This window comes from Chelonoidis abingdonii, chromosome 6 (genome assembly GCF_003597395.2).
Source record: "Chelonoidis abingdonii isolate Lonesome George chromosome 6, CheloAbing_2.0, whole genome shotgun sequence".
Lineage (NCBI taxonomy): Eukaryota > Metazoa > Chordata > Testudines > Testudinidae > Chelonoidis > Chelonoidis abingdonii.
This window is the reverse complement of record NC_133774.1, coordinates 95,888,525-95,902,789: the sequence shown is the minus strand read 5'-3', so window position 1 is coordinate 95,902,789 and position 14,265 is coordinate 95,888,525. Positions and strand designations below refer to the sequence as shown.

The following is a 14,265-nucleotide window of genomic DNA, read 5'->3' as shown; positions in this document are numbered from 1 at the left end:
TAGTGCTTGGCACTTTTGTAAATTAGACACCAGGATTTTAAGTCAAGCACTCAAAAAATGAGGAATCCACTTTTTGTGGCCACTTGTAAAGATTTCTTAGTTAGTGTGTGTGTAATCTAGGTGTATAAAAACAAACTGGAAACAATATAAATTCTATCATGTGGTATCATAATGACACCTCCGTGGGTCATCACTAGGGTTGGAACCTTTAGGTCCTCCACTTGAGCTAATGGAGTAGCTGAAAGCAATAGTAGTTTATCGTTCTCTGTTTGGACCAGCTCCAGAGGGAATGAGTCACTTTGACTGTGGAGTTCACAAATACATGCTCACAGCAGCTGACTGGTGAGACTCAGGAGTCTTGGGTTCCATTCTAGGCTCCGGAGGGGAGTGTGCTCTAGGACAGTGCTTCTCAAGCTATCTGATGTGTGGGGGACCAGCAATTTTTTTTTCCAATATGCCAGGGACCAGTGCCATACTATTATCCTATTCGACACTCTTATGAGGAAACTCGCCACGGACCAGCAGCGGATCGCTCGTGGACCGGCACCGGTCCGCAGACAACCACTGCTCTAGGGGGCACAGACTCTTCTGCCCATTCTTCCTCAAGCTTTGACCCCTTTTGCCCTGTCTTGTCCAACCTGTCTCAGTCTCTTTGCCCAGCCAGTATTAGTTCCTCCTCTAAGCACCTTGTCCAATCTCTTTCCCCTTCCCCACGCTGGCTCCCAATGTCCCTCCCTGCACTCCCCATCAAATCTGTCTCTCCCATTGCCCCTCCCTCTTCCTGGCTTCTTGTCCAGTCTCTCTGCCTAGCCATTTCCAGCTCCTTGTCAGTCTGTCATCCTCCCAGTCATCTAGTTCCCAGGCCCAGCCTCCTTGCCGAACCAGTCTGCCTTCCATGTCAGCTCCAATCTCCTTGCCCAGCTACTGTCAGTTTTCCCACACCCCAAACTCCCAGATGCAGTTTCCATTCTCCCACCACCATCACCACCAATCCACTTTCCAGTCTCTCAAGACTCCTTGTCTCAATCTACTCCTTTCTTTCCCCTCTGGTCCAGCTTTTGTCCCTTCTGCATTTGAATCAGACAGCTGCCTTCTCTGTGCTGCCTGGGTGCCTGCAGGAAGGTTATTGAGAGAACAGAAGGGACAGCCTCCCTGCTCTCAGTTCCAGCATCCAGCCTGGAGCAGCCATTACAGGGAATGTCCTTCTGCACCCCCATACAGCTGGGCTAGAGCATGTTCCATCACTCTCTGGGGATGGTGCATGCATTATCTGGTCAGTATTAGGAGCTGTGAGTTCCCATCTTAAGTATCACAGTGAGACTAGTACCCTTTAGCATGCAGCTGTTGGAAGTGTTATTCTCCCAAAGTCAAAAGAAGACTTTAGAATAGAATTATCTGTCTGTCCATTTTAAGGTTTTCTGTAGTGCCTGTCATTGTAGTATCGAAGTGCTTCTGAGGTAAATTAGGTCTACTTGGTAAAGTTCCTAGTAGACTTGGTGGAGTCTTGGTCTTGGTCTCTTTTCTCTTCCATGGTATAAGAAGCTGTGCTTGGAATATCTCTTATTTTTTTCTCGCTATCAAATTCAGCATATAAAAGGGGAGGGGTGTCACAGTGCAACAACACAAGAGTAGTGGGTGTGAGGAAAGCAAACTGTAATTAAGAAATCTGGGGCCATGTGGTAAAAGTAAGCAGAGGTGAGAAACTGTTTACTCCTCATCATTCCCGTAGAACATGAGATCCCTAGCCAACGGATTCTGTCCTCTAACCCCCAAGAACACGGATATCTAGTTGTTCATATATCTGTATTGGTTACAGGGCATCACAGGAGGAGAGTGCCCTGCTATTTCCTCCCGCCTCCCCCAGCTATCCTCCTCCCTGGATCACTTTCCCCAGGTCCATGAAAGAATGACTTGCAGTGGACTTGTTTGACGGATATAGCTACAGGTTTAGCAGGAGACTGTCCTATGGAGACTAGCTGCTCCACTCTGACCTCACTATCAGATAACTACAGAAGCACTACTAGATAGTAGTGATGACTTGCAGCTTTGCTGCTAAGGTTTCTGGCTTTCTGGAAAATAGGAGTGAGGGTGGGAGATGCTGGGAGATAGTGTTGATTTGCATGGGTGGCGAATGAAGGGTGTGTGCTATGGCGAAGGGCTACATGTGTTTAGGATATTTTATGTTGCATGGGTGAGGCAGTTGAGCCAAGTAATAATCTACCATCTGTGCAGTCTCCCTCGTACAGCAAATTAAATTGTTTAATTAGCTGTAGAGTAAGAGTGTTTATTGGTTGAGTTACCTCTAATATCACAATGGGCAGGGACTCTTGTAATTGTAAAGTCACAATGGCTGAGAACTTAAAAATTGGACAGTAACAAATCACAAATCCGTGATAATTGAACTTGGTGATTATTCTGAACAGAACTGATCCTTGATCCTTTGAAAGAAAAGTAAGCGTGCTTATTTTTTATGGTTGGTGATCGCTATTGTGTACATTTTATTTCACTACAAAGCTACAGTAATTGTCTGCATTGTGTCTTTGTTTTTCTCAACAGTTCAGGACGGCAGCTAAGTGAAGTCTTCATTCAGCTCCCGTCTAGGAAGGAATTACCAGAATATTATGAGTTAATTAGGAAACCAGTGGACTTCAAAAAAATAAAGGTAGACATCTTAATTGGGAGTGGGCATTTCTTCATACCTTTTCTTTCTGGATGTAGAAATATTGGGGCTGTCCATTTAATCGACATCAAATTATGACCTTTTTGGACATTACAAATTGGCATATGTTCTGAAGCCTAGATTTTAAACACGGAATTGCCATCTAATACAGTAGCCAAAACCTTGTGGCCAAAGGTTGCTCTGCAGCACCCTTCCTCAGTTTCCCCCCTCTTCCTTGGGCACCAAAGATCCACCTCACACTTGTTTCAGAGGCCAATTGAGGTGTCTGTGTTCTCCATCATACATGGTGCACCAGGGCTTCTCCTCAGATGAGCAAGCACTCATCGATAAACCTGGTCTCCTATATGTAGGTTTATTTGTCCAAACGTAAGCCTATTACAGACAAAAACAATTCCTCAGATCACCCTTTGTCCTAGGGTTTCACAGTCTCTCCTCTCAGGGTTCTTTGATAATCCCGCTTCTTGTAGCTTCGCAGTCTCAGCCAGCATCCCTTCTCATTCAGCCATCTCTATTCTTCTTCTGGAACACTGGCAACCTTCCAGAATATCATCCTCCTAAATCTGAATCAACTTCTGGAGTAGCTGGGCTACATCCAGATACTGTTGGGTATGTGGGGAGATAGTGTATGCAACCCATGAACCTCTGTGGCCAGGAGGATCCATGTTGTATCCTTATGCTGTATCTATGCCCCTGGCACTTCCACAAATTCCCTCCCCATTTACCATCTCCCTAGTGAGCTGAAAATATCTGGTATTAATCTCTTCTTACAGCAGTGCAAAGTCTCTGCTGCTTTTGTCCCTTCAGCTCCACACAGCAGTTGAATAACTTTACTTTGCTTTTGGCCCTTACACTTAGAACTGTGCCCTGTTTTAGACATTTCTTTCTAAAAAATAAATACATAAAATCAGGCAATATCTGTCATTCCACATAGTTATGACATTTTTAGTAGGGATTTCTAATATTAATGCATTCATATTTGTATTCAAGATTACAACACAGTATTAACCAATTGTCCTGTCTTTTGTTTGTCTCTTTTTCTTCCCCTTTTTAAAAAACACAACAGGAAAGAATTCGTAACCATAAGTATCGAAGCCTTGGTGACTTGGAGAAAGATGTCATGTTGCTGTGTCACAATGCTCAGACATTCAACTTGGAGGGATCGCAGGTCTGATTGAAGCCACTTATGCATTTGTGTTAAAATTAAGCATACATGTATTTTTCATTTATTTTCCATTGTCTTTAGTGCTTTATCATAGAATTTCTATTGTTGCTCAGTGATAACTCGGTGTATAAAACCTCTGTTAAAATTCTGTTTGAATTGTGATAGACACAGAGGCCCAAATGCTCTTCTGTATATAGTATGCACTCGACACAACTGGAGGAAAAGGGTCACAAAGGAGTTCGTTGTAGCTCCCTGATTCTGGGTACAGTTCTGTGCTGTCCCTGGCATAGTTTAGAACAGTCACGGGCCTATTCTAATCTACACTAAATGACTATGTCCCTAGGGATCCTTTTATCACCTTGGGATTACCAGAGTGCAGCAAGGATGCAGAGGAATGGTGCAGTAGCAGATTCATTGCCAGCTGGCACTATATCTTCCCCCCCCCCCGCCCCCCCCCCCCCCCCCGCCTCCAGTGAAGAATCTTATGCTGAGGAAAACCAGTTTATGGCCACTTAGTGCCATTGGAGATGTGTGCTTTGTGGTCTCTGTACATTGCAGTAAATTTGTGCTTGTAGATATTCCCTTACTGGTATTGCTGGTTGATGAAGGACATCCATTTTGAAAGATGGTATTAATGAATTCCCCCCTGAATTGCTAAAGTCCAGAGAACAGATCATTTATGTCAATTCTATGGGTCTCTCATCTCAGGCAGGTGTAGGATGCGGGATTTGGCTGGGTATGGATTTATGCGTAGGTCTGTGTTCTGCCATATGAATGCAAGACATAAAGGTAAATGGTGATCCTAGTAGAAAGAATACAGAAAGTCTATGTGAGATTCACTTATAAAACGATAAGGGCCAAATCTTCTAGGGGATAAGGCTTTCTAGACTAGTCAGGAGGGCATTAAACAAACAACAAAGGGGGAGGGTGAAAGGTGGGAACAGATGAACACTCATTTACAGCAAAATCAAGATCTTGAGAAGAGAAGTAATCCAGGCACCAAGAGACATGAAGAGAAGAAAAAATTTAATTGCCTATACACCGACTGTAGGGCCCTGGGTAAGAGACAAGGGGAATTGGAATTACTCATTTGTGAGCATAAATTTGACCTAGTTGGTATTATTGAAACTAGCAGCAAGAGTTGCATGACTGAAATGTAATCACTGACTATTTCCTATTTAGGATCAAATGGGCAGAAAAGGACACAGAAGGGCATTGTGTCAAAATAGCATTACCTGTTTCAGAGTCACTGACAACTCAGAAGCAAATTATCTTGCATGCTTATGAATCGGTGTCCTAATAGATAAGGCACAATATGGGGTACAAGTTGGTGTCTGCTGCTGGCCACCAATTCGCACTGGCTCCTTAAACGTCTGTCTATAACAATGGTGGTCACCCTGCGGCCCGTTTGGGTAATACACTGAGGAGCTGCCAGACAATTTGTTTACATTAGCATGGCCGCCCGCAGCTCCCAGTGGCTGCAGTTCGCCATTCCCGGCCAATGGGAACTGCGGGAAGCGGTGCAAACTGTCTCACAGCCTGCCAGTGGATTACCCTGATGGGTCGCAGGTTACCCACCACTGATCTATAGTGTGTAGGGGGGAAAGCTGCATTGTTACGGAGGATTACAATGTGAGGGTCTACTGCTGGATGTCTTGTGTTGTCAGCACTAAAATGTACCTGGAATTTCTGAAAATTACAACAATTTCGTAACTCAGAAGTGTTGCATCCAATACTGGGAAATTCTGTCTGAGACTTATTCTTGACTGATTAATAGGAATTGATCTCAGATCTAAACATTAGTGGTGCTTAGATGCTAGTGATCATAACTTGATTACATTTGTTTTTTGTAAACAGAATAAAGTCCAAACCAATTACATATATATATATATATATATATATATGTAAAAGGCCAGTTTCACAAAGCTAACAACAGATTTGAGCCAAATTGTCTGGGAGAAAGAATCTAACTAGAAAGGTATGAAAATTGGGAACTGTTCAGGAATATTTTACCTGAGGCCCAAAAAGCCATAATTAAGAAAGAAGGCTACTCTGTTAAAAAGTCATCTTGGCTGAGAGGAAAAGTGTGTGTGTGTGTGTGTATGTGTATATATATATATATATATAAAACAACAAATGGGAAAAAGGACACAAGGAAAACTCAGTGACTAGCATAGTTAAAGACAATAAGGAGGAGTTTAAGTATATTGGGAATGAACAAAATCCTAACAATGGTATTGGTCCGTAAATAGATGGAAATGGTAGAAATGTCCATGATAAATAATGCAGAAAAAGAGAAAAGGTGCTCAATAAATATTTCTGTTCTGTATTTTGGCAAAAATTAGGATGTACTCATGTCATGATGATGATTAAATACTCCCCATTTCAACAATAACTCAGGAGAATGTTAAACAGCAGCTACTAAAGTTAAATATTTTTAAATCACCAGGTCCATATAATTGGCATACAAGAGTTTTAAAAGAGCTGGCCAAGGAGCTCCCTGGACTGTTAATGTTGACTTTCAATGAATCTTGGAAAATTGGGGAAGTTCTAGAGGACTGAAAGAAATTCTTATGCCAATATTTTAAAAGGGTAAATGAGGTGACCAGTGATGTTAGGCTGACAGGCCTTTAATTACAATTTTGAGAAAAATAATGAAACTGCTGATACAGGACTCAACTAATAAAAGAATTAAATAAATATAATATAATAAATGCAAATCAGTATGGGTTTATGGAAAATAGGTCTTGTCAAACTAACCTGATAGGTTTTTTGAGATTCCAAGTTTGGCTGATAAGATAAATAGTATTGATGAAATACACTCAGGGCACATCTTCGCTAGCAACATTAAAGCGCATGGCTTGTGTAGTCGCAGCATAGTGCTGGGTGAGAGTTCTCCCAGCGCTGTAAAAAAACCACCTCCACGAGGGGAATAGCTACCAGCACAGCGCTGGTGCACTGTCTACGCTGACACTCACACCCCTGAGTAAGAAAGTTGCTGCACTGTAAAGTGCCAGTGTAGACAAGCCCTTAGACTTCGCTTAGGCATTTGACTTGGTACTGTCTAACCTGGCACATTTTAAATGGATTAAAATCTGGTTACCTGACGGGTTTCAAAATGTAATTGTAAATGGGGAATCACCACTGAGCAGATATGTTTCTACTGCGGGTCCTGCAGGGATCAGTTCTTGGCCCTACACTAGTTAATATTTTTATCTGTGACATGGAAGAAAACATAAAAGCATCACTGACAAAATTTGCAGATGGCCCAAAGTTTAGGGGAGTGGTAAATAATAAAGAAGGTAGGTCACTGTTGCAGAGCAATCTAGTCACTTGGTAAACTGGGCATAAGCAAACAATATACATTTCCATACAGCCAGATGTAAAGTGTTAAATCTAGAAACAAATAATGCAGGCCATACTTACAGGCTGGGGGGACTCTGTTCTGGGAAGCAATAACTAAAACATATTTGAGGGTCATGGGAATCATCTGAACATGAGCTCCCACGGCAACACTGTGGTTAAGAGGACTAATGAGATCCGTGGATGTATTAACAGGGAAATGTTCAGAAGGGGTAGAAAGGTTATGTAATTTCTGTATTTAGCACTGGTGCGGCCACTGCTGGAATTCTGTGTCCAGTTCTGGTGTCCACAGTTCAGGAAAGATGTTGATAAATTGGAGAGGGTCCAGAGAAGGGCCACCAAAATGATTGAAGTATTGGAAAACATACTTTGTAATGATAGACCCAAGGAGCTCAGCCAAGAGCTGGCAAAGGATGATTGAACAGCCTGTAATCACCTACATGGGGAATAGAAATTTGATACTAGAAGGCTCTTCAGTTTAGGAGACACAAACTAAATCAAATGGCTGGATGTTGAAGGTAGACATATTCAAACTTGAAATAGGTCACACATTTTGAACAGCGAGGACAACTGTTGGAATGACTTACCAAGGGTTGTGGTGGATGCTACATCACTAGAAATACTTAAATTGGATATTTTGCTAAAGATACATTCTAGTTCCAACACAAATTAATTCAGGGAAGTCCTCTGGCCCGTGTTATACAAGAGGGCAGACTGGATGATCACACTGGTCCTTTCTGGCTTTATAATCAGTCAGTCTGGTTCCTCTCTCCCTGGGAGTTTTGCCATTGACTCTAGGGGATTTAGAATATGGCCCAAAGGTAGTAATTTGTTTTGAAGCAAGGTTAATTTTATCTTTCCATGTAACAGATTATGATCCAGGTTATCCTTACCACTTGGCATCAGAACCATTTGAAGCATCAGAGAAGAATTCTGTAGCTTTAGTGATCTTTTGTGCAGTGATTCAGTTCATAAACAGATGGGGTTGTGACAGCTGCCAAAGTCTGCTCTTTGTCTTGCTCGCAAATTGCCCCTGTCCAATATAGAGGGACTTATTAAATAATACAGTGAACTAGTAAGAGTGCTAAGGCTCTCAATCATTATGATTAGGAAATCCAATATGATACATGTTTGTATATATAATCTTATAGTAATTGGTATTAAGTTTAGTCAGGATAAATGTGTTTGTGATTCTAAAGTACCTTTGAGCTATCTGAATAATCCAAGCTAGTGTAGAAATACACATTCAGTTGTCTAATACATCACTCCTAAATTCTGTGTAGCAGCATGTACAAGTTCATTTGCAAAGATGATTATGAAGTTTCAGTGCTTCTTTTGCAAGCCATTTAGATTGATATGTCTGTAGTGTTACTCTGATAAATATATTACTAGTAAGACGCACTCCTCTCTTTCATAGATGCTCTTTAGACAAGGTTAAGATGAAAGCTGATGGACCAAAGATGCTTAGCAGCCTCAGAAATGTTAATAACAAAGCCTTTTAAAAACGAGCATTGATGTTTTAGTCTTTTTGTATCCAGTAGGAAGGAGTAAACTGCTTAGCACAGATTCTTTCTATTAGTCAGCTTGGACTTCTTAACCATTAAAGATAATTAGTGTCAGGATGGTACATTTGTCACCATTAAATATACTGTTAGACTATAATCCGGATCATAGTTAGAGAGCTTGTATTTGAAGACTCATTCTGAATGCTTCCCAAAACTGTTATTATCTTATGAAAAATATACTATAGTTAGAGTAGTAATAACAATATACAATAAAAAGAAAAATGGATGCATGCTAGGATGGACTTTTTTCCCTCTAATTGGACGTTTAAAAGTTAATAGATTGAGGGACATACAGTTTGTGATGCCCTGTCAGCAGGCTTCTTCATTTGGATCATGAAAAATTCAACATTGGCATTTCTTGTAAAATTCATGCAACAAGCTTTGTTACTTGTTATGAAAAAAAAGGGCCACCCTCTCTGTGGGTTTGCATAGAAAATAATGTTCCATGCTGTGAATTTTTGATGAAGCTTGACTTTCAGTTCTGACATAGGTTTGCTTTCATGTTGCAGATTTATGAGGATTCTATTGTTCTCCAGTCAGTCTTCAAGAGTGCCCGACAGAAGATTGCCAAAGAGGATGAGAGCGAGGATGAAAGCAACGATGATGAGGAAGATGATGAGGAAGATGAGTCAGAGTCAGAATGTAAGTCACCTGTTCAAATCTGAGAGAGGGAAGCAGGTTTCACTTGGTACTCACTCTCTCCAGTTTGCATGTGGAAACTGGTTACAGACTTTTGTTCTCCCATTGGCCATTTTAATGCAAGCAGTTTGTTACCAAATTTGCTATATTGGTTCTCTCAACCCTGACTTTGTTGGCTGGCTGCTCTGTTCTGACCACATCTCTTAGAACTGTGCCAAAGACTTCAAGCATCTCTAGGCAAAAAAAAAACAACACACCAACCAACCAACCAACCAACCCCAAACCCACAAAAATTATAGAAATGTTCCTTTTTTCTACCTGCCCATAAGGGACTTAACCATACAGTGAACAAGCTTGCCATTGACTGACCACCTTGTAGTATTTCTTGTGCGCTCTTCTTTCTCTGTTTAGTTGGTTGAAAACATGCTCCTTGCCAGAACTTCTATTGGAAGACCCAAGCAGAGTTGAAACTCTCAGCGGAAATACTTTTGGATGACTTCCAAAATGATTAGTGAACTGCCAGCTTCTGGTGCAGACCATTATAATGGCATGTCCCTGTGGCTAGTGCTTGCATACAAACCTCCTCTTCTCACATGTTCTAATCATAGCTCTGCTAACCATATAGGACCCTTATTACTTAGAACACATTGCCTTTAGCAACAGCCAGTTATTTTACAGTACATAAGAGGAGATGATTCAGCCATTTGGAAATGAGCTGATCTTTTGGAGTCAGACCCTAGTGCTCCATTCAGAAAGCCACCTACCTGAAGATGGCCAATTACCCTATCTGGTATTGTGTAATTTAAAGCAGCACTACCTGGCTCTAAGTAAAAGCAGATACTTTCTGTCCACAGAAAAAAATGATTTTGAAAATAAAATGTATTCTGTTGCACAGGAGGTCTCAGAGAGTGATCCCAGAACTAAATGCAGCCTGCAGCCACCCCACTCACTTTAATTGCATAGCGAGGTTGAAGCTAAACAGCTCAAGGAAACGGCATTTTTTTATTGAAAAAATTATCAGGGAAAATACAAGTACAAGCAAATATCTCTACTTCAGATGTTCCAAAGGCATGATAAAGAACAAAGAGGTGAAGGGATCTTTTCAGGCTGTTACAGGAGGAGAATGTTCATGAACAGAGAGATTGTGTTAAGAAGCTATGTTGTGGTCCTAGACAGCTAATTTCTGTATTGATTGAGAAAAGGGAGAGAGAAGAAAATACAGTAGAACCTCAGAGTTACCAACGCCTTGGGAATGGAGGTTGTTCGTAACTCTGAACAAAACATTATGGTTGTTCTTTCAAAAGTTTACTGCTGAACATTGGCTAAATACAGCTTGGAAACTTTACTATGCGGAAGAAAATGGTGCTTTCAACAATCTTAATTTGAATGAAAAATCACTGAAATAGTTTCTTTACTTTTGTCAATTTTTTTTTATTTTAAACTTCACCTGATTGCGTACTTTCAATTCCAAATGAGGTTCATAACTCCGATGTTCATAACTCTGAGGTTCTACTGTAAGGACAGCTGTTACATTCATGTCCATTTTTGCAGCAAAATCTGTGAAAGTGAAAATCAAGCTGAATAAGAAGGATGAGAAAAGCCGGGACAAAGGGAAAGGCAAGAAGCGACAGAGCCGAGTAAAAGCCAAGCCTGTCGTGAGCGATGATGACAGTGATGAGGATCAAGATGAAAATGTAAGTTTTAGTCACTAAGGCAGTGGAGATAGTTGCAGCTATTGCACTTCTCCCCCATTCTACCCATAATCACAACTTTGATTCTTTTTTTATAGAAATATTAAGCAAACTTGTACATCAAAGTGTGCTTGAGAGAAAGAGATTGGGCCACCTAAATTCTAAAAAGACTTAAAAGAAATCCACAAAGAACTTGCACTAAAACCTCTGAAATGAGGAAAAGAACTTTGCTGTGAATCTTGCAAAGGAGACCTTTACAACTTTTCTTCTAACCAGCCTTTGGAAATAGGAGTTAGTGCTAAAATAATGAAGGCACAGAACTGTCTTAAAACTGGCTGTTTCAGAACTTATTTTTCAGATGTTCAAGCTTTCCTTTGCACTTCTAAAATTCAGAAATGGGGCACACAAGATTTGCTCATTTTCACCGCTACCCCCAAAATGCTAAGTATTATGAATTTACCATAGATATTTCTATTCATGCCAACACTCTGGGGCAAAATTTGCTGAATATTTTTAACAAGTTTGCTGGGCAGACAGAAAGGAACTAATGTTTCCTGACACTGTGCTTTCTCCAGCTCTTCTCTTTTCTGAAGAGATTCACAGCAATGAGCATGAAATGTCAAGGAGCAGAAATATAAACATTGTGGCGCCTTTCCTAAGGCAATCCTGATTTGTCAATTTAACTATTGTTTTTCTTCTTCCTATTGTATTACAATCCAAAGAATCACTGGCAAAGAATCTCTAACCTTTTTGTTTTTGTCTCTTACTTCCAGGACCAGTCAGAAGCAAGTGGAAGTGATGATGAGTGATCCATAGGGTTTAATCTCTTCTCCCCTTCCCTTCTGTTATTTTATACCCAGTGAATTCATTTTGTCAGATAGACATTGGGTTGTTTCTGTAGTCTCATCTTCTATAAACTAGCTTTAGGGTAGTGCCAGACAAACATATGGATATCATGGTGTAAAAAAGGGAAAAAAAATTGTAACATATTGTGACCAAATGGGCCTCAAAAGATTTAAAAAAAAAAAAAGCTTTTGATGGAAAAATGTGGGTTGATAGTATATTTCTATGGGTTTGGGTTTAGCTTAGTAATGGTTTGATTGTGCCTGGTTTTATCATTTGATGAGATGCTTTTGAATGGCATCAGAAAGACGAAATAATATGTCTTTTGTAGCATTGGTAACCAGGAGAAGCCATGAAAAGCTGCTGGTTATTTTATTTTTCATCAGGCAGTTTTCAAGGTTTTTATTTGTTCTGTGTTTTTTTTTTTTACACTGTGGTACATATATGCAACATTGTTTAAAAGCTTATAAATGTACAGTAGTTAGCCTCCACCCCACCCTGTCCATATACATTTTTTTCACTTTATGCTCTATCTCCAGAAAAAAATGCTTTTCAAATTCTATAAAATTTATGTCTACTGTAAACTTTGCTTTTCTCTCTCTCTTGATTTTTAAAAAAGTTGGGTTGAAAAATGCTATTGAATATTGCAATCTATATAGTGTAATGGATGGCTTCTTTTATCAAACTGACCTTTTATGTTATCAGTGTGGATTATCACCTTTTCCCTAAAGTGTACTTAATCTTTGCTTTCTTTGCACAATGTCTTTGGTTGCAAGTCATAAGCCTGAGGCAAATAAAATTCCAGTAATTTTGAAGAATGTGGTGTTGGTGCTTTCATAATAAAGAAATAATTTAGCTCTGTAAATATGTGCCTTGTGTTATGAGTGCAGGAGACCATAAAAATACCTTTTTACTATGTATCAGAGGGGTAGCCGTGTTAGTCTGGATCTGTAAAAGCAGCAGAGAGTCCTGTGGCACCTTATAGACTAACAGACGTAGTGGAGCATGAGTTTCATGGGTAAATACCCACTTCGTCAGATGCAACATGCATCTGACGAAGTGGGTATTCACCCACGAAAGCTTGTGCTCCAGTACGTCTGTTAGTCTATAAGGTACCACAGGACTCTTTGCTTTTTACTATGGTTGCACAAGTGCTCTAGTATTTGGACCTAAGCTACTCTGTTCTAAACAGGTAACAGGAGAGCTTATTTGCATTAGGCAGAAATAACGGTATAAAGAAATACAATATATTAAAAACCATAACCTAAAACATCAGCGTAACTCAAAACGCTAACGAGGACTCAAGCGACAAAGCTTGTAGTGATACTGCCCAATAAAATAAAAACGCTGCTTCCTTTCTTTTAGAAAACGTCCCTGTGTCTAGTGAGATCAAATAGAATTTGCTGGTTTCCTAAGAAATCAATCCAGCCGTTGATGTCTCTCCATTTTCTTCACCATATGCTACTTGGAGATTTCAGCTATAGATTTTGAGTTTAAAGATCGTATGTCAAACTCCGGGAAGGACTGAAACTTTTACCTCATTGGAGGATATTTTCACCATACCCTATCCACACCCTCTTTTCTGTCAGGGCTGATCCTCCTCAGGGATGTTTCAACACCCGACTAAAACACCTCAAAAAAAAGAAGAGGATCTTCTTCTACAGCAGCCACAAGCTAGAGTATTCTTCCATTGGTACTGGTTCCCCAAGGAGAAGAAGCCCAGACAGATCCCATAGGAGGCCTTGGAGCTGCTTCCCTCCTACCCAGAAAACGGTTGGAGGGCAAGGCAGTGGGTACCAAGATGTCTGATCCTTTCTACTGGGCTTCATGGGCTCTGTAAACATGCTTCCCAGATCTGTGCAGGAATCAGAGCAGTTCTCTTCTCCCAGGTGATAGCAGCTGGCTCGGTCAGAGCCTGCAGAGGAGGAATTTGAGCCAGCCCCAAGGTTTCTGTCAGGTATATCATCTTATCACCTGATGACGCAGTTTCTCCATCATCCCTTCAGTACCTCGTGACCACAGGCAGTACCAGTCGCTTTTGCAGAGGCTGGCAGCTGACCTTCAGAGTCCATAATGTGCAATATAGTCTTTTGGACATTCTGCAATCCTCTGGCCCTAGTAGGATGTCTCTGCCAGTGAACAAGGACATTTTGGAACCCACCAGTATTGTGTTTCAGAGTGGTAGTTGTGTTAGTCTGTAGCAGCAAAAACAACAAGGAGTCCTTGTTGGCCCATTCCCAACCCACATGCACCCTGATTGAATTGGCCTCATTAGCACTGACCCCCACACTTGGTAAGGCAACTCCCATCTTTTCACGGGCA

The 14,265-nt window shown here is 40.8% G+C and overlaps 1 protein-coding gene across 7 annotated transcripts in view; it reads left to right on the top strand.

The window, feature by feature from the left end:
- Positions 1–12,761, top strand: part of SMARCA2 (SWI/SNF related BAF chromatin remodeling complex subunit ATPase 2) — a 188,923-nt gene extending 176,162 nt beyond the window's left edge. For 6 of the 7 annotated variants that reach the window (XM_032801831.2, XM_032801829.2, XM_075067264.1 and 3 more), the window contains 5 exons: positions 2,557–2,662; positions 3,744–3,845; positions 9,280–9,412; positions 10,961–11,103; positions 11,874–12,761. In XM_032801831.2, coding sequence (XP_032657722.1) covers positions 2,557–2,662; positions 3,744–3,845; positions 9,280–9,412; positions 10,961–11,103; positions 11,874–11,909 — 520 coding nt within the window. In that variant the 3' untranslated portion in view covers positions 11,910–12,761. The remainder of the gene's footprint in view (positions 1–2,556; positions 2,663–3,743; positions 3,846–9,279; positions 9,413–10,960; positions 11,104–11,873) is intronic. The other variant, XM_075067265.1, reaches the window with a different exon arrangement.
- The last annotated feature ends 1,504 nt before the right edge of the window (positions 12,762–14,265 follow it).